Here is a 24,041-nt window from a genome sequence, read left to right on the forward strand (position 1 = left end):
ATTATCATACCCTTCCAGATCCAAAATGTCTGTGTCTTCAAGAAGTAGCCAGTGTTTCAACCAGCAAAAAGCTGCTGATTCATAATAAAGTCTTAAGTCCGGCAGGGCAAAGCCCCCTCTATCTTTTGCATCAGTTAAAATCTTAAATTTTATTCTGGGCTTTTTGCCCTGCCAGACAAATTTGGATATGTCTTTCTGCCACTTCTTGAAGCAGTCCATCTTGTCCAGAATCTGTAACGTCTGAAACAAAAATAACATTCTAGGCAATACATTCATCTTAATAACAGCAATTCGGCCTAACAAGGAAAGTTTCAGTCTAGACCATATTTCTAAATCTTTCTTTACTTCTGTCCAACACTTTTCATAATTGTCTTTAAATAAGTTCACATTCTTAGATGTTAAGTTCACCCCCAGGTATTTCACTTTTTTTGTTATTTCCAACCCTGTTTCACTCTGAAATCTCTCTCTTTCTTCCATTGTTAAATTTTTTTCCAACACTTTCGTTTTCTGTTTGTTCAGTTTAAATCCTGCTACTTGACCAAATGTCTCAATTAATTCTAATACTCTTTTGGTACTAGTGTCTGGCTGTTGCAAAGTTAATACTAGGTCATCTGCAAATGCCCTTAACTTGTAATTTTTGACTCCGACCTGAATGCCTTTAACCAACTGGTCCCTTCTAATCATATTTAACAAAACCTCCAGGACTGATATAAAAAGCAAAGGGGATATTGGGCATCCCTGTCGTGTACCTTTTTCTATTGGTATTTCCTCCGTTACCACATTGTTTACAATTAGTTTTGCTTTTTGTTTAAAATATATTGCACCTATACCGTTTTCAAAACCTTGGCCTACCCCCATCCCTTGGAGATTCTTCTTCATAAAACTCCAGCAAATGTTGTCGAAGGCTTTCTCCGCATCCACAAAAATCAAAACAGCTTTCCTGTTAATGTCCACCTCTAGTAACTCCAAAATGTCTATAATGTTCCTCACATTGTCTGACATCTGTCTCCCTGGGAGAAAGCCTGTCTGGTCCTTGTGAATCTCCCCTAACAGCACTCTCTTAAATCTTTTTGCCAGAATGTCTGCAAAAAATTTATAATCCACATTCAGTAAAGATATAGGGCGGTAGTTCCTGACCTGGTTCTTTTCAGTCTCTGTTTTCGGTATAAGTGAGATAAATGCCTCTTTCCACGATTCGGGAGCCTTTTTCCCCTCCAAAATTTCATTGCATACTTCCTTCAGTGGTTGTATTAACCATTCCTTCAGCGCTTTGTAGTATCTAGCAGTCAAGCCATCTGGTCCTGGTGATTTCCCCAGTTGCATGTTCTGAATGGCACCCTCTATTTCTTGTTCTGTAATTTTCTCATTCAGGATCATTTTGCTTTGTTCTGAAATTTTTGGTAATCCATATTTTTTTAATAAATTCTTCTATTTCTTGTTCATTTACTGGCCCTTGTGCATACAATTTCTTTAAAAAACTTTGGAAACAATTACTTATCTCATTCGGCTTGTGGATGATTTTTCCATCCACTTCAAGACGTGTCACAGTGTTCAATCTTTGCCTCTTTTTCAGTTGCCATGACAGAAGTTTCCCACATTTGTCTGCCGATTCAAAAGTTTTTTGTCTCATTTGCTTTATTTTCCATTCTATTTCTTGATTCATCAGTTCCATATATTGCATCTGATAATACTTTATTTCTCTCAAAATCTCTTGAGACTTTGGTTTAGATCTCAGTTTCTTTTCTCCTTCTTTCATTTTTTCCAAAAAAAATTCTTTCTTCTCATTTTGTTTTTTCCTCTTTATGGAGTTCTGTTGAATTAGGAAACCAGGCATCACGGCCTTGCTAGCGTCCCAGATTGTTCTTTTCTCCACTTCTGTTCTCAAATTTATCTCAAAGTAATCTTTCAATGTTTTTTTGGGCCTTCTTATAAATCTCTTCATCTCTGAATAGGGTGTCATTCATTCTCCATCTAAAGGATCCAGTTGTTGTCAGTTTCATCTCCATCTTTACCGTGTTATGGTCGGAGCAGGTTTTTGGGCAGATTTCTGTTTTTTTAACTCTTGGCGCCAGGCTACTAGTAACCCAAATTTGGTCAATTCTTGTCCATGTCATTTTTGCTTCAGAGAAAAAAGTTCCCCCTCTCTCAAGAGGGTTCCTTGTTCTCCAAATATCAATAAGGTCCATAGTTTCAGTCATTTCAAAAAAGGTCTTTGGTAGTCTTCCTTCTTTAGAGATCACTTGTCTCTGTGCTTTATCCATGTTTGTGGAGACAACTCCATTCATATCTCCCATCATTACGATTTTGTAGTCTAAGAAATCCATTAAAGTCTCATGCAACTTCTTAAAAAATTCGGCCTTCCCTTCATTTGGTGCATAAACTCCTACTATCAAAACTTTTTATCCTTGAATTTGAATTTCAATTGCCAGGTATCTTCCTTGTTCATCTTTAAATATCATTTTTGGAGCCAATTTTTCTTTTGCATAAATCACCACACCTCTTTTCTTAACTTTATCTGATGAGATAAATTCCTGTCCCAGTCTCTTAATTGTCAAACATTTCCTGTGTATCCTGGCAATATGAGTTTCTTGCAAGCATATTATGTCTAATTGTTCTTTCTTCAAAATGTGAAAAACTTGACGTCTTTTTCGGGGAAGGTTCAAACCGTTACAGTTCCAACTCAGAAGTTGCAGGGACATTTTGTTATTAAGTACCTTTCCCTCCGACTGCTCCAAGTTTTTGTTCTTCCTCCGATGGTATTGAGAGGAGTCCAAATGATAGGTTTGCAATGTCAGTTGTTTCTTTCTCTCCTACAGTTCCTTTCTGCAGGTCCTCTGAGTATTTCTCCAAAAACTGTTCTTTATCTTGAATTGTTCTTATTTTAATCTTCTTTCCTTTAAAGTTGAAGGACAATCCTTGTGGGAACTCCCACCTGAATGGGATGGAATTTTTCTTGAGCAGGTCAACCAGATCTTTATAGAGGGTTCTCACCTCCAAAATGTATTTAGGGATGTCCTTGAAGATCTGTGTCTGAGAATTCTGGATCACCAGTGCCTTTTGATAGTGCAGGTTCAATATTCTATCTCTTTCTTCCTTAGATCTCAGTGTGATTAGGCAGTCCCTTGGTTTCTTGCCCTGTCTCCTGCCCAGCCGAAAGGCTGTGGTTATTACAAACTCCTCATCTACCTCCAATTCATCCTGCCAAAATTCCGCAAAGTTCTCTGTAAGGAATTCCGCAAGGTTGTCCCCCTCACTCTCAGGAACCAATCTTAATTTCAAATTTTTCTCCTTCCTCTGCAGTTCCATTAAGGCCAGAGTTGCATCATGTTCATTCACTTTTTTAGCAATCGGGATAAACTTTTGCCTTGTCTCCTCTGCGGTACTTTTGGCACTTTCCGCAATTTTTCTTGTTTCTGTACTTTCTTGGATTAGTCTGTTTATAGATTCAGTATTAGATGTCACAGTTGCAGTATTCAAATCCAATCTTGCTGTCAGTTCTGTCAATTTTTTAGAATTCTCTGTAGACTGCTTTGTCAATGCTTCCAAAGACTGATTTATTTTAAGCAGTGCCTGTGTCATAGGATCCATTGATGCTGTAGTTGCCTTTTCCTGTGCAGCTGGCGTTGCTCCTGATATCGAGCCCCTTTTCTTCTGTGCAAGCTTTGCTTTTGATCTAGTTGATATCTCATCCACTGGGGCGCTCATGTCCTCAAGGTCGTTCTCACAGGAAAAGTTTACAAGTGGAAATTCCCACTGTTTCTCTTTCAATGAAACTGTTTCCTTTTAAACCCTCTAGAGGAAGCATTCAATTGTATCCAAATGGAAATAAGAGACAAAGAAACAAGGAAACATAGAGCGATGAAAAAATTCAAGAGTCAAACTGTAAATCCTTACTTTGTTTCAACCAAAAGTTCAGCAAAATAATTCCTCTAAAGTCCCGTAATTTTGTTTCAGATAAAGTCCACTTTGTATCCCAAATTAGTTTGACAGTTCACTTTCCTGGTGCCTTATTCAGGCAGCCCGACCCAGGGGGGTTTGGCAGTGAAAGATTTTTTCCGTCCGCTTATTTTAATGCAGGTTAACAGTGTCCAATTTTCTTCCCCCCTTCTCCTGCCTGATGGGGGGAGGTCTAAGTTCAATGTCAGGTTTGACAGATTAAAAAAGAATTTTTCCTTTTAAATGCAGCTTGTTATTTCGTTGCTTTGTTTATCATGCAGTTCGGGGAGGCAGACTTCCTTAATTAGAGCCTTTCCCGTTTTCAGCCAAATGTCAAATTTTAATGTCCCGTTACATCTCTCAGTCTTACTCACGGGTGTTGCAATCGGTCCGTAGTTTCAGGAAGGAATCGGCGCTCTCCGTTGATGGCGACGCGGCTTCACTCCACGGGCTGGGTAGCGACTCTCAGCACCGCGCTCACTCCCGATGCCGTTCCGGAGCCTTTAAAAAGGCTCTTTCACAGTTATGGGGGGCGCAAAGGTGCCCACCAAGTCTCCTTGTTCACAGGCTTCTGCACCTGTGATTTTAGGGGTCCCCCGCTCGCCGTAGCGGGTCAGACCCGAACTCGTGGAGCAGTCCTGCTTCGGAGCTCGAAGCAAGGACCGCCATTAACGCTGGCGCCGACCGGAAGTCCGAAAGAAGGGCTTTCCATCTGTCTGTGTGTTTACATCTCAGGGAGGTTGTAAGGTTTGTTCTCTCTCATCACACCAGAGAAAGTAAACCTCAGCTACCACAGGAAACGTGGTAAGCACATCAAAGTGCTAGTAGATAAATACTCCGGCGGGAAGGTAAACGGCATTTTCGTGTGCTGCTCTGTTTCGCCAGAAGCGGCTTAGTCATGCTGGCCACATGACCTGGAAGCTGTCTACAGACAAACGCTGACTCCCTCGGCCTATAGAGCGAGATGAGCGTGCAACCCCAGAGTCGTCTGCGACTGGACCTAACGGTCAGGGGTCCTTTACCTTTACCACAGGAAACACAAGCTGCTTATAGGAAAGAAGTACAGGGGTTAATTCAATGGTGTAAAGAAAACAATCTTATGCTTAACACCAAAAAAACCAAAGAACTCATAATTGACTTTAGGAGAAAGAAAAGTGTATTTTTACCATTGCACATAAATGGCGAGGAGGTGGAGAGGGTTGGTAGTTTTAAATACCTGGGCATTTATATCTCTGAGGACCTCTCATGGACTGCAAATATTAATATGGTTGTGAGGAAGGTGCAGGGGAGGTTGTATTTCCTGAGAATGCCCAGGGGACTGAATCTATCTCAGCACCTACTTCTGTCCTATTATCACAGTACCATCGAGAGTGTCTTAACCTATAGTATATTATCGTGGTATGGGAGCAGCTCTGAAATGGATAAAAAAGCTTTACAGAGAATAATTAAAATTGCCCAGAATGTTATTGGGCTCCAACTACCAACCCTGGATGAGATCTTCACGTCTCGCAGCTTCAAGAAGTCACACAATATCCTGAGAGATCCCACCCATCCTGCTCACAACTTCTTTGAACTGTTGCCTTCGGGCAGAAGATATAGGACAATGAAAACACGAACCACACGCCTTCTGAATAGTTTCTATCCAAGAGCTCTGATTGCACTAAATAATGATCTCAGGGCCAGTTGCAAGAAATAGCAAGCAGTGAGTAGGAAGGAATGAGATAGGTTTTAGGTTATGTTACGCCTTTAATAGGTTATGTTATATTCTGGATTATGTTATGTTTTATAGATTATGTCTGAATAGGATGAGAGTGTTGGAGATACGTGCAAATGTGTATGTGAACCCGGTCTTTGGGTGCTTGATTTTCGTTGTTGTGTATACTGTGTATATACGGACAATGACAATAAATTTATCTTATCTTATCTAGAAGCTTTTCTTATTGCAATAGGAGAGGACAGCTTTTGTTATTTTTAAGTAGCTGTCAATAGTTATTTAGTTAGTAAACTTTATATTAGCGCTTAATTAAAAATATCCAAGTAGTTTACATATAAGTATGTGTACTAAACTGTAAACATATGCTAGGTTATATAAAGAACACTTTAGAGATTGAGATGAGCAGTAATGTATAAATTTAAGGTGGGGTTTTCCCCTCCCATGATTACTTGTTGTAGCAATATGAGCTTTTTCTCTTTTATGTTAGCATCTGGTTTCCCCAACATTTCCTTATATTTGGCAACTGATCCAAATATCAGTAATAAATTCTTTACCCACATTGGACAATAGAGGCAGACTGTGGCAGTTTCATGCCATGCTGGTCTAAACTTTCTAATTGCCCCAAAAGTGATTTGCCTTTCTCTATGATTAAATGTCCCCTTCATGGATCACTGCTTTGCCGTGGCGAAGGGGCTTGAATAACTCAGAGAAGCTAGACATCCTGGAGAGTGAAGTCAAATAGGCCTTAGAAAGCACTGCTAATAACAAGGCCAGTGGAAGTGATGGTATTCCAGCTGAACTATTTAAAATTTTAAAAGATGATGCTGTTAAGGTGCTACACTCAATATGCCAGCAAGTTTGGAAAACTCAGTTGTGGTCAGAGGATTGGAGAAGATCAGTCTACATCCCAATCCCAAAGAAGGGCAGTGCCAAAGAATGCTCCAACTACCGCACAATTGCACTCATTTCACACGCTAGCAAGGTTATGCTTAAAATTCTACAAGGTAGGCTCAAGCAGTATGTGGACTGAGAACTCCCAGAAGTGCAAGCTGGATTTAGAAGAGGCAGAGGAACCAGAGACCAAATTGCAAACATGCACTGGATTATGGAGAAAGCTAGAGAGTTCCAGAAAGACATCTACTTTTGCTTCATTGATTATGCAAAAGCCTTTGACTGTGTCGACCACAGCAAACTATGGCAAGTTCTTAAAGAAATGGGAGTGCCTGATCACCTCATCTTTCTCCTGAGAAATCTCTGTGTGGGACAAGAAGCTAGAGTTAGAACTGGATATGGAACAACTGATTGGTTCAAAATTGGGAAAGGAGTACGACAAGGTTGTATTTTGTCTCCCTGCTTATTTAACTTATATGCAGAATTCATCATGCAAAAGGCTGGGCTGGATGAATCCCAAGCTGGAATTAAGATTGCTGGAAGAAATGTCAACAACCCTAGATATGCAGATGACACAACCTTGATGGCAGAAAGTGAGGAGGAATTAAAGAACCTTTTAATGAGGGTGAAAGAGGAGAGCGCAAAATATGGTCTGAAGCTCAACATCAAAAAAACGAAGATCAAGGCCACTGGGCCCATCACCTCCTGGCAAATAGAAGGGGAAGAAATGGAGGCAGTGAGAGATTTTACTTTCTTGGGCTCCATGATCACTGCAGATGGTGACAGCAGTCATGAAATTAAAAGACGCCTCCTTCTTGGGAGAAAAGCAATGACAAACCTAGACAGCATCTTAAAAAGTAGAGACATCACCTTCCCAACAAAGGTCCGTATAGTAAAAACTATGGTTTTCCCAGTAGTGATGTATGGAAGTGAGAGCTGAACCATAAAGAAGGCTGATCGCTGAAGAATTGATGCTTTTGAATTATGGTGCTGGAGGAGACTCTTGAGAGTCCTGTGGACTGCAAGAAGATCAAACCTATCCATTCTTAAGGAAATCAGCCCTGAGTGCTCACTGGAAGGACAGATCCTGAAACTGAGGCTCCAAGACTTTGGCCACCTCATGAGAAGAGAAGACTCCTTGGAAAAGACCCTGATGTTGGGAATGATGGAGGGCACAAGGAGAGGGGGACGACAGAGGACGAGATGGTTGGATAGTGTTCTCGAAGCTACCAGCATGAGTTTGACCAAATTGCGGGAGGCAGTGGAAGACAGGAGTGCCTAGCATGCTCTGGTCCATAGGGTCACGAAGAGTCGGACACGACTAAACAACAACAACAACATGATTAAATGTCCTGTAAAGCTGTATCCAATCAACAATGTCAGCTTGTTTTCCTTAGTAATAACATGTAAACTGTAAACTTTCAGAAATGTAAAGCCTAGATTTATAATAAAAAGGAGACTTCAGCCTGGTAAATGAAAGTACCCTTTCTGCTGTAAAAGGACAACTGGGTTTTTTTTGGGTGGGGAGGATGTGCCACTTGGCTGTGTTCTCAGGCTTGCTTTCTGGCAGCAGATCCTGGAGGTCAACCCATGCTATTGGAACTTATTCTTTTTTTGTAGCAGCAGAACAGAGTTTGTCAGATGAATTTAGTAAGTCATGGGCATTACGAGCAATGACTTGGGCTTTGAAAAAGAAGGTGCAGCAACAGCCATCACTGCCCAAAGTTTCATCAGCAAACTGTTAATCACTGTTAAGAAAGCCGTGCACATGATTTATATGTTTGAGCTAATCCTCGGCAGCAACAGGAATATTTTTTTACTTCATCTCCAAGCTTATGCAAACAGCAGACAGGTCCTTGTGCAGTAAATTGAATATGAAGAAGTCCTAAATAAGGAGAGAGAAATGGAGCCATGCTTCTTATAAACTAGTGATATATTTTGGATAACCCAGCAACTCATAATTGAGGAATTCTCCAGGCATGTGAGAGGAGGGATGCCGAGCCTGGGGGCCAAGAGGAAGGCATGAGAAGGAGTCTGGTTGAAAAGGGAGGTATCTATGGCAGGCTAACACAGTACTCTAGATCAGGGACACACTCAGGTATTCTCAAGAGCCACTAAATAGGGGTCAGGGCATCAGACATTGCCACACAAATTGTCATCCCCCAAAACAGAAAGTTGCTGCCATTTTGATACTGAAGAGGTATTATTCATCTGGCAGTGGAAGGAATCAAAGAGTTGTAAACACCTCTGAATGGCACAGAGGAAGCTGCTTCAACTGTGAAAGAAAGGGGAGGACAGGAGAATTTTGGTGGGAAATCCAGCGTTTTGCCTTTGATACATTCAACATAAGACATTGGTAAGATATACAACAGAGAAATAGAGATGATACAGGATGATGCAAAAAGTGATGAAAGACAGAACAGTAGATTATGAGCATGAAAGCAGCAGCAGAAACCTCAGGAATAAATGACATTGCACAGAAGTATAGAAAAAAGAATTATCAGTTCAAGAACTTAGTGTTTGCATTCTGATTTTTCATAACAAATGCGAATTCTCTGCATTGTTCCTTCATTTCCAATTGTGTGAGATCTTTGCATATTATATGTTAATTTTTCATGCACTCTTGTGTTTTGAGGAATTTGACTACCATGAACAGAATTTTCCTCCATCTGGGTGGATTACAAATACATCAAAGCTTTTTCTGAAACAAGACCTCTGTCACCTAACAGTAATTCTTACCTAACAGTAATTCTTAATTCCAGTAATTAAGAACAGTAATTCTTACCTAACAGTAACAGTAATTCTTACCTAACAGTAATTCTTAATTCCACAGTCAGGCAATACTGTACATTTATTAGGATCAACCAAAATGTCACAAAATAGTGAGCAAGTTTTCTAGAACACAGTGATAAACATATCTATTAATTTGTACCCTCTGTTTGATGTTTCTGAATCCATCCTAAAAGGTTGTTGCCTTCTTATCAAACAACTTTGGATCAAGTTGGGTTGTTTTTTTAAAAAACAAAAATGACCTGAACAATAGGAACACAACTGGAAAATAACAGAGGCCGTACAGATGTGCCATTTTGATTTAACTTCTTGGCCTAAGGTATTATACTTAACAATAGGTAAAGGGTAAAGGGACCCCTGACCATTAGGTCCAGTCGTGACCGACTCTGGGGTTGCAGTGCTCATCTCGCTTTACTGGCTGAGGGAGCATGACTAAGCCACTTCTGGCGAACCAGAGCAGCACACGGAAACGCCGTTTACCTTCCCGCCGGAGGGAAGTTATCTACTTGCACTTTGACATGCTTTCGAACTGCTAGGTTGGCAGGAGCAGGGACCGAGCAACGGGAGCTCACCCCATCGCGGGGATTCGAACCGCCGACCTTCTGATCGGCAAGTCCTAGGCTCTGTGGTTTAACCCACAGCGCCACCCAGCCCTTTTTACTTAACAATAATATAGATCTTTTCCAGGGAACAGAGCCAAGACTCTAACCCCCCTTATAAAGTGAATTAACAGCTACTATACACCAGAACCTTTGTTTTCCATCTTCAGCATTATATTTTAACATGCAGTGTATTTTTTTTATATTTTTCTCTTAGGATCTGACCACATTCGAGAGAAGGATGGACTTTGGGCTGTCCTAATTTGGCTGTCAATCATAGCAGTTCGAAAACAGAGTGTGGAAGAGATTGTCCGAGAGCACTGGGCAAAATTTGGCCGCCACTACTACTGTAGGTGAGAATGGCTGATCTATAGAAGAGTCAGTTGCATAATGCAATGAATTTTGTGTGTGTGTTTGTAGAGAGTACAGTGCCTGTAGGACTGTATACTCTTAACAAATTATAAATTATAAAAGTAATCATTCATATGTAGAGGTGATTATTGTCAAACTACAACCCACAACTTAAATCTACTACAGATATATGCAGTGCTGATTTGTGTTTTGGTAAGGAGAAAGTGGGGCCATTGTAAAACTCCTGCAGGCAGGTATGGATTCAGCATGAATTCTTTTGTAGATTACAGCCAAGGCATGGAGTTTGGTTTAGAATCTTTTTTGGAAATGGATAGGGTAACAATGCCTTCAAAAAAAGCAAGGCCAAACAAACTATTTTAATGTGAATGGTATGTTTATAAAACTAGAAATTTTATTAATAAGTCATCTTGTGCCTTTGGGAAAGCAATGTTTAAGAAATGCTGTCTTTAGCCTCTTGCTCAGAGGCTTGGAGGCTCTAGTGCTGGGCAGAGTTTGGGAGGTGGCAAAGAGCCTCCTCAAGGCTTGTGTGTCAAGAAGTGACCTTATGACTTAGCAACTTTCTTTATGCATTTTCATAGATTTGTAGAACATTGGTTTCATTTTTCCTGTCAACTTATTCTCCATTAAACCTTACAAATAGGACCTGCAACAAAATGCTGCAGTGTGTAGTTCTCCTGGTCAGGATGCCAGCCAGCCACACCCTATCTGAGTCCCCTCTTTCCCCCTCCATGCAACCCCTGTTTTTCATTTCCCCCTTTCCACAGTGAGGGCTTATCCACACTTCTGTTTGCCCTGCCACTTCCCCCACGGAAACTTGTGCATTAGTGCTGAATCAAAACCAATGGCAGTGGGGTTTTCCGCAGAGGGCCTTTTGGTTCTGATTTAGCACTAAATTTCCAGGGGAAAGGCAAAACTGTTTGGATCCTGCCTGGAAAGCACAGGACAAGCGGGAAACCGCTCAGATGCAGGCTCCCTAGGTGCAGGGCAAGCACACGTCAGCATTTCATGCCAACTGAGCATGCCTCCCAGCTCCTCTCCCCTTTTTTCTTTAACAATTCAGCACTTCTACAAACCTTCCTCTTGTGCATGAATGCTGCTATTTTCTCTATAATCACACTTGAAGGGTGAGTTTGCTGTTAGTATTAAGCATTTGGTGTAGACTGACCCTTGCCATGGAGACACAGGTTTTTAATATGTTGCCATGCCACATGTTTTTGCTATTCTTTTAATTCCTTCAATTCAAGATTTGATTATGAAGCTCTGGATCCCAGGACAGCATATTTCATAATGAGAGACCTGGAGGCTTTGATCACTGACAAATCTTTCAGTAATCAACAATTTGCTGTTGGAAGCAATGTCTACAGTGTGCAAAAAGCAACCAGCTTTGAATATGTGGATCCCGTTGATGGGACTGTGACCAAAAGACAGGTATGAAAGGCAAATAAAGATATGTGGTATGAAGGGAAGACCGCCCCCAAATTGGATGAAGGTGCATTTCACCACAAACAGAGCTCTCTTTCAAGAAGCTGTCTGCACCCAGTTTTCATCAATCACTTCCCCAGCTCCATGCATTATAGCACATCCTATTCAACAGTTTTCTGACTCTCAGAGGAGTATATTCAGGGGGAGAGAGTCTGCTGTAATGGGGAGGGAACAAAGAAAACTACTTCCATCAGCCCAGACAGTCTTAACTCTGGATCCAACCAAGTAATTTGTACATGTAAATAAAAATGCTATTAACAGTAACTGAAGCTGTAGTTAGCACATGGATAGTTTTCAATTGCATAAGTTGCAAATTAGTGCAGTATATTCTGACTTAGTATAGAATTATGTTAAATAACTAAATATAAGAAAGTTTAAGTATTCTTATCCCTCCCCTATAACTTAAGCTAATTAATATAAAAAGAATAGACAAATAACAATAAAGCAAAATAACTGTACAGCTGGGAATATGCATACTGAAATTTATCATTCCAGAACACCACAAAATCTATGCATGTGTTTCACTCTTGTTCTTTTTTTCATTCTGCTGTGATATATTAATTTAGATAAAGTAGTTATATTCCATGTTTTGTTGAACTTATTAGAGTGGAGTTGTTCTCTTTTTCTAGTTAGCCACTGTACAAATCTTGGCAGCTATAAGATTAATGAATATTCCTTTGAAGCAGCTGTTAGTTGACAGAATATAATAATAATAATAATAATAATAATAATAATAATAATAATAATAATAATAATAATAATAATAATAATTTATTATTTATACCCCGCCCATCTGGCTGGGCCTCCCCAGCCACTCTGGGCGGCTTCCATAAAAACCAAAAATACAGTAAAATCACACGTTAAAAACTTCCCTGAACAGGGCTGCCTTAAGATGTCTTCTGAATGTCAGGTAGTTGTTTATTGCTTTGACATCTGCTGGAAGGGCGTTCCACAGGGTGGGCGCCACTACCGAGAAGGCCCTCTGCCTGGTTCCCTGTAGCTTTGCTTCTCGCAATGAGGGAACCGCCAGAAGGCCCTCGGCGCTGGACCTCAGCGTCCGGGCAGAATGATGGGGGTGGAGACGCTCCTTCAGGTATACTGGACCGAGGCCGTTTAGGGCTTTAAAGGTCAGCACCAACACTTTGAATTGTGCTCGGAAACATACTGGGAGCCAATGTAGGTCTTTCAAGACCGGTGTTATATGGTCTCGGCGGCCGCTCCCAGTCACCAGTCTAGCTGCCGCATTCTGGATTCTCAAAAATTCTGTTTGCACCATCTATAAACTGTATTTACTTTTAATAGGGGCTAAGGATAATTTTCTCGGATGCATCCAGACTCATCTTCAGATTAAGTGCTTCTAGTCATGTGCGAGCCACTCTCAGGATCTATGCAGAAAGCTATGAAAAGGACCCGAACAAACACGACAAAGAACCACAGGTAAGTGCAGTTGGAGATTTCTTTTCCTAAAAATTGCATGCCTTGTAGGCGAGAGGAGGCCCCGAAGGAAATCAGATGGGTTGGACTTTCCACTGTATTGCCTGTGACATCTGCATACAGTTTGCATTGGCTGTGAAGAGGACCAGCGATGTGGATGAGCTGTTCCTGGAGATCAGATAGCACGACCACACCTGAAATGTAGAAGTTCTCAAATTCCATTTGTACATGCAAATAGGAGCATTGTTGCTGCTTAAAGCATACCCATATACTGACAGATCCATGTGACAGTTCCATTTCTGTGAAACCATTCCTTTATGCACTTGCCAAAATGAAATCCCAGTTTTGTGATTTATGTTGGCATTGTGAAAATTACCAAGATTGAGGACACTGCTTCACACAGACAACAAAGGGGCATAGGAAGTAGCCTAATAACAGGTCAGACCACATATACCAGATTGGCTACTCTGAACATAGCTGTCAACGTTTCCCTTTTTTAAAGGGAAATTCCCTTATTCCGAATAGGATTCCTCGCAAGAAAAGGGAAAAGTTGACAGCTATGACTCTGAATGGCAGTGGGTCTCCAGAATCTGTAGCAGACGTCTTTCACATTGCCCGCAACTTGATCCTTTTTAAAGTAGAAATGCCCAGGAACCAGGGACATTCAGCATGCAAAGTACCATATTTATTTGAATCTAATGTGCCATCAAATCTAATGCACACTCTAATTTTCACAAAGCAAAAAAGGTGCACATTAGATTCGAGTAAATATCTCCCAGCCCTACTGACTACCCCAAACTAACTTGTCTTGCGGGGGGGGTCCTTTTTTACAGACCCTGCCCCACCACCCAGTGACCCAGAAGCTCCTTTGCTGCCCAGGTGTGCTGAGGACTAGCCATGTGGCTGGCACACTCAGGTTGCCTGAGCTCAGGTGTCTGCCTCATACCCGGCCTAGCACCTTGTCTTGCGGAGGAGCCTGCGGCACTGGTGGGCAGGCTGGCCGAGCTGCGCTGAGGCTGCAGGGGGTGGGCAGGCAAGCATAGCAAAAACCTTTACTATTACAAACATTTGCTTTTTGCTTATAGAACTTAAGTCATGTAAAATTACATCTATGTGCACTTTACACTAGTTGATGTTAATTAGCGTCTTCATTTGTGATATGTTTCCATGGTAGAAAGGAAGGAAATACAAATATGTCAAGATTTATGTGCTGATGAGAAGCTTAGCTGCTTCCCCTTTCTATTCTTCTTTGCTAGCATGCAAATCTAAATTAAAATTCAACATTTTTAAAATAACTTTCTGTCAAGCCAATTTGTCTGCAGAATAACTTAGCTAATGCATCCCAGTGATTCGCCACAATAATATTACAGTTAGGAAACATGAATACCAAAGTCCAGGCAAGTTCTGTATTCCTTGTAAGGAAGAAATGTGAAGCAGCTTTGAGAGTCCTCTTGTATTTATAAACAAAATCTGCTCTGTTCTAAAGAGGAGGGAGCATTTCAGCAGAGTGCAGCCAACATTTGCAAGATCATACTTGCTTTACAGTTTTGTCAACTGGTGAGAAACTTTACAAGAATATCCTTGTCAGGCGATGAGAGGGCAGTGTAGCACCTGAAATTTGGGCTTATCCTTATCTGCAGAATAGCTATCATGATTTACACCTTTGCTCTTAATGTAGATACTAAGAAATCGATCAGATGCTTTAAAAAACTATAAAAATGCTAGTTAGCATAGAATGCTGATTACTGAAAGAAACTGTGTTAAAAGAAAGCAGGGAGTTTGTTAAGAGGGAGATAGTAAAAGCACAACTTCAGGCAATACCAAGGAGACGGAAACATGGAAGGTGCCTAAAGAAGCCAGGGTGGCTATCTAAAGAACTTTTAACTGAGTTAAGATTAAAAAAGGAGGTGTACAAAAAATGGAAAAGGGGGGAAACCACCAAAGAGGAATTCAAACAAATAGCCAGCATGTGTAGACACAAAGTCAGAAAAGCTAAAGCACGGAATGAACTCAGGCTTGCTAGAGAGGTTAAAAGCAACAAAGAAGGCTTTTATGGGTATGTTTGTAGCAAAAGGAAGAACAAAGAAACAGTGGGGTCACTCAGAGGAGAAGATGGTGAAATGCAAACAGGGGACACAGAAAGGGCTGAACTCCTCAATGCCTTCTTTGCCTCAGTCTTCTCCAATAAAGAAAACAATGCCCGACCTGAAGAATTTGGAGCAAATGATTCAGCAGAGGAAACATAGCCCAGAATAACTAAGGAGATAGTACAAGAATACTTGGCTAGTTTAGATGTATTCAAGTCTCCAGGGCCAGATGAACTGCATCCAAGAGTATTAAAAGAACTGGCAGATGTGATCTCAGAACCACTGGCAGTCATCTTTGAGAATTCCTGGAGAACAGGCGAAGTCCCAGCAGACTGGAGGAGGGCAAATGTTGTCCCTATTTTCAAAAAGGGGAAAAGAGAAGACCCAAATAATTACCGCCCAGTCAGTCTGACATCAATACCAGGGAAGATTCTGGAGCAGATCATTAAGCAAACAGTCTGTGAGCACCTAGAAAGGAATGCTGTGATCACCAATAGTCAGAATGGATTTCTAAAAAATAAGTCATGTCAGACTAACCTGATCTCGTTTTTTGACAGAATTAGAACCCTGGTAGATGAAGGGAATGCAGTGGATGTAGCCTACCTTGATTTCAGCAAGGCATTTGACAAGGTGCCCCATGATATTCTTGTAAAGAAGCTGGTAAAATGTGGTCTTGACTATGCTACCACTCAGTGGATTTGTAACTGACTGACTGACTGAACCCAAAGGGTGCTCATCAATGGTTCCTCTTCATCCTGGAGAAGAGTGACTAGTGGGGTGCCACAGGGTTCTGTCTTGGGCCCGGTATTATTCAACATCTTTATCAGCGACTTGGATGATGGACACAAGGGCAACCTGATCAAATTTGCAGATGACACCAAACTGGGAGGGGTGGCTAACACCCCAGAGGACAGGATCACACTTCAAAACGACCTTGACAGATTAGAGAACTGGGCCCAAACAAACAAGATGAATTTTAACAGGGAGAAATGTAAAGTATTGCACTTGGGCAAAAAAAATGAGAGGCACAAATACAAGATGGGTGACACCTGGATTGAGAGCAGTACATGTGAAAAGGATCTAGGAGTCTTGGTTGACCACAAACTTGACGTGAGCCAACAGTGTGACGTGGCAGCTAAAAAAGTCAATGCAAGAAGAAGGACACTGACAAACTGGAACGTGTCCAGAGGAGGGCAACCAAAATGGTCAAAGGCCTGGAAACGATGCCTTATGAGGAACGGCTAAGGGAGCTGGGCATGTTTAGCCTGGAGAAGAGGAGGTTAAGGGGTGATATGATAGCCATGTTCAAATATATAAAAGGATGTCACATGGAGGAGGGAGAAAGGTTGTTTTCTGCTGCTCCAGAGAAGCGGACACGGAGCAATGGATCCAAACTACAAGAAAGAAGATTCCACCTAAACATTAGGAAGAACTTCCTGACAGTAAGAGCTGTTCAACAGTGGAATTTGCTGCCAAGGAGTGTGGTGGAGTCTCCTTCTTTGGAGGTCTTTAAGCAGAGGCTTGACAACCATATGTCAGGAGTGCTCTGATGGTGTTTCCTGCTTGGCAGGGGGTTGGACTCGATGGCCCTTGTGGTTTCTTCCAACTCTATGATTCTATGATTCTAGGACCTTTTCTTTCAAATTGCTGCCTCCCACACTTTCCCCTCCCTCCATCCAGATTTTATCACAAGCCCTTCTTTTTGGAATATATCTGATACGAGAAAATCTGGATTGAGGGGAGGGGAAATGATTTAAAGGAGAACATCATGTAGACAATGGAGAATTCATGAAGGTACACAAAACTATCCACATTAGAGAACAGTATGAATGAGTCCATAGAGAGGCAAGGGAGGCAGCAGCAATATAAAAAGAGAGAGGAGCCTGGAGCGTGAAACAGGTCGAAAGTAGATTCTTTTTGAATCTGCTCACTAAGACAGTGCTTTATATAAAAACAATAAACCAACATGAAAATTTGTATTTAAGTATGTTTTCTATCACAAAATAAAAATTTAAATACATATTTTATCTCAATATGCACATTGCTAAACATATTTGCATTATGGTATCCTTTTTCTCTATTGAGAACTGTATCACAAAATTCAGAGAAGTAAAATCCAAAGGATCTTTATATTCTAATATACAGATTAGGTCAGTTTCACACTGAAATTCAGAGAACTCTAATTTCTTAAGCATCCCCAGTGGAAGGGAGCTCTTTTTTAAGTGTCTGCTGTGAACTGGAAAATCGTCCTTTGCACCAGGACACTGGAGTCACAATGTTATTCTCTAAAATTTACAGTGCCTGGAACCTTTAGATATCAAACTGCAGTTTGTTTTCTACAAACATAAATCATCATATGTCTATGGTTTATGATTTATATCACCATATATATCACCCCTGCAGCTTGATATTTAAAGGCTAAGTGTTCCAGACACTGTAAATTTTAGAGAATAACATTGTGACTCCTGGTGTATAACTATGGGCAAGGCTAAGTTCCTTGTGTCTTTCTGAACTCCAAATGGTACAGAGATTTCTGGGGGAAGGTTATGATGGGATAATGCAGGCACTGACAAGCCATGGGTTCCTGCAGAGCACTTGTATAACAGGGTCAAAAATAAAAAACAAATAAGAAGCTGGGGAGGGAAAGGGAAGGAGAAAAAGAGCTACCAAACCTCGCTGGAAATTCTTTCTAAAGTTTTATTTATTGACAGAGGGACTAAAACAAGGGGAGGAAATATGTATCTGCATTGTTGGTGGAATTTCTCCTTTACTGCCATAACTGGTGGGTGCAAAAATGGGGGGGGCACAAAGGAGTTATTTTTTATGTGGGGTCTAAACTTTGATGGAGGCACTTCCGGCTTCCGACAATGAGATATGGTGGCCTCCCAAGAGATCAGACAGCCAGTCATGCCAGTAATTCAGGGTTAAATGAGGGTAATTAACCCTCACCACCCGCAGACCGTCCATTATTTGCGCTCCGCAACAAGATGTGGAGGCAGGGGGATGCTGGGTGATGTCCAGACATGAATATGACAACTCTCCAAAGTCAGTCTCATCAGCCAGGTGTCCCTGTTTCTTAAAAATTAAAAGATTTGGGGGGGGGGGGGAAACAGGTATGTTCTGGCAGGAAAGAGTTAAAAGAAAAATCTGCTAAACTACACAATCGTTGGAGGCCAAGTTCCAGACTTCAAAAAGACTCCTTTCTTGTCGTCTTGATGAATGAGGTGAGCGGCTGCCGTACTTTTGTATTCATTATAGCTGCTATTTCATGATTTGGCGAACCTCGTCAAGAAAGAAATAATTACTCAAAGGAAACACAGGAGGCGTAAAATTAATTGGATGTATCGGAATCACAGTCCTCGTCGGAAAGCCCCAATCAAAAATTGGCAGAGCAAGATCAGATATGATCGCTTAGGCTGAGGAAGATGGTGGCGGCGACTATGACGCAGTTAGAAGAATGAAAGTACCAGTCTCCTTTAACGAAAGGAGGTCAGAGATATTTTGTATTTGTACTACAAAAGGGGGTGTACTTTACAAAAGATGCATTTGCTTGCATGGAATATTGTTACATATAGCTTGAAGAGAGTGCAGCGATAGACTCTGGATGCCTGCCAGCTGTCCGAGGGCCCTGGAGAGCCGGTGTGGGTTTTTATGAGGAAATCTGAAATAATCTTTGTATTATGTACTGATTGCCAAGTACATCCCTACTGTATATATGAAACATCAGCATGCTTAGAAAGATTAAAGATGTCACCAGTTAACTTCAACCCTGGATGAAAGCCCAGAGCCTCCTTAGAGCAAGAATCAGCAGGAAAAAAGGAGGGGTAATCAAAAGAGGACTTGTGTTTTTAAAATATTAAGACTGAGAACAATATGGAAAAATTGCCCCCTGCGTGACTATAAATAAGGAATGGTAAAATAAAACGAGAGAGAGAGAGAGAGAGAGAGAGAGAGAGAGAGAGAGAGAGAGAGAGAGAGAGACAGTTATACCACCGAGGAGATGAGCAATATCAGCAGAAAATAAAGGATGAATATTAGCTCTTGAAATACAGAACACGGGAAGTCGCTATTGAAATTAATTAATTTGGACTATATAATTGGATGTATTGTTTTTTGTTTTTTGAATTTGGAAAGATTTGTTAATTTGTTATCAATATGAAATTATTATTTTTTTAAAAAAACTTTGATGTATTTAATGTATTTATGGTGTTATTCCCGATGCTGCTGCTTCTGGTGCTTCTCAATAGCCATTTAATTGAGGCACAGAAAGCATTAGTTTCTATGGGATTGAGTGGGATGCCTGCACATTCCTGAAGTCCAATTCCTGCTGAATAGAGGGTGGGAAGTCCTTTTTTATCCCTGCCAGTAGGAAAGCTTAGGGTGTACATTCAACCTTTTTTGTCGTTCACGGCCATCTCATATTCTCAGGCAAAATGGGGAAAGTTTTAGTCAACGTATTGTGGAAACACTTATATGGCATTGCCTTCAGTTTGCATGATAAAACTAAATATTTTGCCATAGTTTTTCAATGCACAGGATTTCTCTAATTTTAGAGTATTTTAATGTTTATTTCAAAAGTGCACTGCATAGTTACACATGTTTTTCTAGGGCATTTCCTTTCACAATTCCAGCAGTTTAAAAGTTCGGTCCTGTAAAGATTTCACATGTAACATTGGAGAGAGCCCCCACCATTACACTTGGACTGAATACAAGATGAAGTCTTTGCAGAACTAGCATGTGGCTCAAACCTGCGGTTGTATTTCTTTTCCAGGACAATCTCACTCCATGAGATTGTCCTGGAAAAGAGAGCATAGTTCTTAACCCCAGCTTAGCAGAGATGGTGTGGTGTCTTGGTGTGTGGTTAAGATCCAGTAGGGTGTCCAGATTAAAGACAGCTACTGCGCTTAAAATACTTGTGTAGAAGTGGGAATTGAGCTGCACTTTCTTAAATTGCCACTTCACAATGGAGCCCTTTCCTCTTTTTCACTTGGCCACCCGAGTTGCTAGCAGACCGTATGCATGAACAGTGATGGTGGTTCAGTGCAGCTGAGGCCCATTCTCCCACATGCACCTTCTGCTCTGGCAAAAGGAGGACAGCAGAATGGAACCCAGCACCAAAAGAATTTAAGTCATCATTCTCCCAATTCACAAACTATGGCTCCCAGCCAAATTGTTGGGTTCCCAGCCCCCGCCATCCCTAGCCTACATTCCTAGATTATGGAAGTTGTAGTCCAGCAACACTGGAGGGTCACAGATTTGTTATCCTGAACTAGAGGGACTACATATGCAAGTAATATAATAGACTACACATAATTGCTGCTGCACCACCCTGACCTTGACTCTGCTTGGTGCAGGTTTTGCTAAAACAGTAAATTGTCATAACTTGGGATTAAACATGTCGGTAGTGCTGATAAGTAGAATTGTTTTCAGCGTGGACACCATTTAACTCAAATGGAAATGCGTCATGGGAAGAGACAAGACTAACTACTGCTTTTCACTCCAGACATACCTGAGGAGACCTGTAGTGCATTTGTGATAACTTTGCAGCCTGTAAAACACACACACAAATCTGGACATATTTCCTGTCTAACAAACCTCTGGCAACAGAGTCAATTCTTTTTCAAATGATTTATTTTCCAAAGTACTGTGAGATGAACAAGAAAACAATAGGAAATGTTCTGCCAACATGAAACACTGAAATATTTGAGACATTTTCACCCATCTAATTAAGACTAGGGAAAGAACTCTTGTTTAAGAGGCTGGGCCAGTTAAAGGACATTTCCATGTTAATTGATGAAAGCAGGATTAACAGGAGATAAGTGAAAAATGGGACAGTGAGATAGTTATTTTATGGTGTCCTGTTTTCTCTCTATCTTACATAGGTTAACAACTATGCTTGTTTCTTCTTTCAAGACCTATATCCAACAGAGACTCATTCTAAGGTCTACACACTGCAAGAGTTTCCAGCACTGTTAAATGGCCCTTCTCCTGTGCCTTTAATGTAGCACCTTGCATGTAGAAATTCAAGCAGCATGTTTTCCCATAGCACTATATCTCTAATGCCACTTTACAAATTCCTATGTAATTACTCTGTTTAAATGCACAGCACCATCCCCAGTTTATGTTTTTCAAAAAATAAAAAGGTAGCCTTATCAAAAAACATGCTTGTCTACATTTTGTGAACATTACGTAGAATGCCTTCAAGTCTCCTATTTGAAAGGTCTGATCAGTTAGGTTTTTCTAAATTCTAGAGCTATTGCTTTACATTAAATGTCTGGAGACCTCAGTTTCCCTAAATATTTAACTCTGCCAAGAATTTCAGAGACTTTAGAACACTTTCCTGTAAATTTAAATTATGTACAAAGACTATTATGAAGCTTCTACAGAGTAGCACTCTTAACTGTATTCAGATGCAGTTAATAAAGCTGAAATATACAGTCTCTGTGGCATTTGGTAGAAACAGCCAGATACTGTGTTGCATTCAGAATTCTGGATTAATTTGCTTTAATTCTAAAGTGTAGCTTCCTTATATCACCCTTTTTTCCATTACCTCTTACTTGCTTAAGCAGCAGTTTAAAAAGAAAGACAAATTATACTAGTTTATCAATGACAGTGGGAACACTGATCCTTTCTAGCACATTATGGAATTATTAGTTTTAATGGTTTCATTAATAAAGTGTGCACAAGTTCACTTCCATCAAAAGAGGGGAAATAATCATTCTCTGAGATAAATGAAACCTGGTCAAAATGCAAAGGTAATTGTGTTATCTGTGTAGCAAGCAAATCTCAAAAATAGTTGTGAAACTCACTAAAGATAAAATTCAGTCTATGTTAGAAATAGACAGAATTAGTGTAGCTTAAATTCAAATCATGAATGTACGTGTAATGATTTCAATAGCCTTGGGTGTTGTTTTTGAATTTTCTGGCCATTGCAAGTGGAGCGTGCACTGATAATTTTGTTCTCCATGGATCTAGTAAATCCCCTTTATGGCCATCTAAGCTGTTGGCCATCACAACAATTCTGCAATCCAGTTCCATCAATTATTTATTTTTGTGTTCATTTTTATTTTAAAAAATAAACACAAATGCTCTGTCTTTCTTTACTTGTCCAAGGAGACTCCCAATATTGTTAAAAGACTAAAACATTATTATTATTATTATTATTATTATTATTATTATTATTATTATTATTATAAAGCTTTGTTCAGACTATGTTGTACAGGTCTGAAGGTCCTGAGTTGCTGGAAGATAATAAAGGATTTTAAAAATAGGAATAAAACATTAAAACTTCAGCTAACAAAACAAAAACTAAGCTGCAAAGAATAGCAAAATACAAAACAGTCTATAAAAGCAAAATCTATGAAAACAACACCAGAAAACAAAACAATGAATAAAATTGACACATCACAGTGACATAAAAGCATCTTCCCCTACTATTAAAACTAGTTATAGGATGAAGGCGATTCTAAGAAGAAAGACTTTTCCCATCTGCCAGGATTTTGTAAGGGAGGAGGCATAAAGGAGTTACTACAGGATGAAATGTGCTCTGTAGGAATTAATGGAGTTGATTTACCAACCTAAGTGAGGCAAAGACCCACCTGCACACAACCATCATTCACACATCCATGGTCAGAGTTCGGTCCTGTAGAGTGCAACCCTATCTGACACAGAATTAATCTTTGTTCCTGGATCAATAGCTCTGACTCTAGCTTCTGCTAGGTTGGATCTGACTTCTTGTTTAAAGGTTTACCAACCATATGTGGCCGATTAAGAACTGTGATATATATTGGGGGAGCAGCCAAAACGTTGAGCTTTTCTAAAGAGATCAACACCCCCCACCCCCATTTGTTGAGCTTCTTTGGGGAATGCTGGGGAAATATACCCCCCAAAAGAGGACATTGGGGGGCAGGTTTCTCCTTGGGGGGGGTAGAACCTCAGTTAATTGAGTAGTTTCGTTGCTTTTCAGTATTTTTTGTGTTACTTTGAAAATAAGTCTCTTGCTCATTCTTCAGCAAATCTGAAGTCCTAGGCTATAGTCCAGCACAAGCATCATTAACACCACTGAAATCTGTTCATGACTGTATCTCATTCTGTGCTAGATTTTGGTCGTGATTCTATATGTAAGTTTGAAAGGTCTCTTTATAATGGATTGAAAGCTACAGGTCTGGAGCCTGCTAAATAGCGGAGACTGAGCCCCTCCATGTCCTAGGGTCATTTACTAGCCACAACTGATGTATGAACAGGACCTTGGACTTGAATGCACTGTCATAATTTCATTATATGTCTTTATCAAGCCAAACCATGACTATGCTAAATTTAGTTGTGTCACACTGGGCCTGATTTGATCTTGATGTAAAGGAGAACAGGATAATAAAGTGATTAGCATGTATCTTTGAATCTCTATCTGAACTATTTTTAGCTGTATATTATTGTACTTTGACTTTTTCAGTATTAATTTACAAACTGTAAAATATATTCATGGGTCTAAATAGATGCACCGTCCAGTAAAACCAACAGAGCATGTGTTGATAAAAGTTGTTTCCCCAGAAAGACTTTGTTTGGATATGTTGCTACCTTACTAAAGATTTGGACTTTGTTTAGTCAGTTATTTAATTACCTACAATTACTGTATTGCCCCAAATATAAGCCACACTTTTTTTCCAAATTCCATCCGTGAAAAGTTAAATTGAGGCTTATATTCGCGACCTTACAAAAATCCAGTATGTAGCCAGGAGC

The 24,041-nt window shown here is 40.4% G+C and overlaps 1 protein-coding gene across 5 annotated transcripts in view; it reads left to right on the forward strand.

Annotated features, from left to right (window-relative positions):
- PGM5 (phosphoglucomutase 5) overlaps positions 1-24,041 on the forward strand; it is a 187,259-nt gene that overhangs the window by 154,752 nt on the left and 8,466 nt on the right. The window contains exons 8-11 of one of the 5 annotated variants that reach the window (XM_081930625.1): positions 10,148-10,283; positions 11,547-11,730; positions 13,087-13,221; positions 18,564-19,148. In XM_081930625.1, the coding sequence (XP_081786751.1) occupies positions 10,148-10,283; positions 11,547-11,730; positions 13,087-13,221; positions 18,564-18,725 (617 nt within the window). In that variant the 3' untranslated portion in view covers positions 18,726-19,148. Of the gene's footprint in view, positions 1-10,147; positions 10,284-11,546; positions 11,731-13,086; positions 13,222-18,563; positions 19,161-21,187; positions 21,248-23,317; positions 23,342-24,041 lie in introns of those variants that run through there. The other 4 variants (XM_081930621.1, XM_081930622.1, XM_081930624.1 and 1 more) reach the window with 4 other exon arrangements.

The sequence above is a fragment of the Podarcis melisellensis genome, assembly GCF_964234715.1.
Source record: "Podarcis melisellensis genome assembly, chromosome: 11".
NCBI classification, from domain to species: Eukaryota; Metazoa; Chordata; class Lepidosauria; order Squamata; family Lacertidae; genus Podarcis; species Podarcis melisellensis.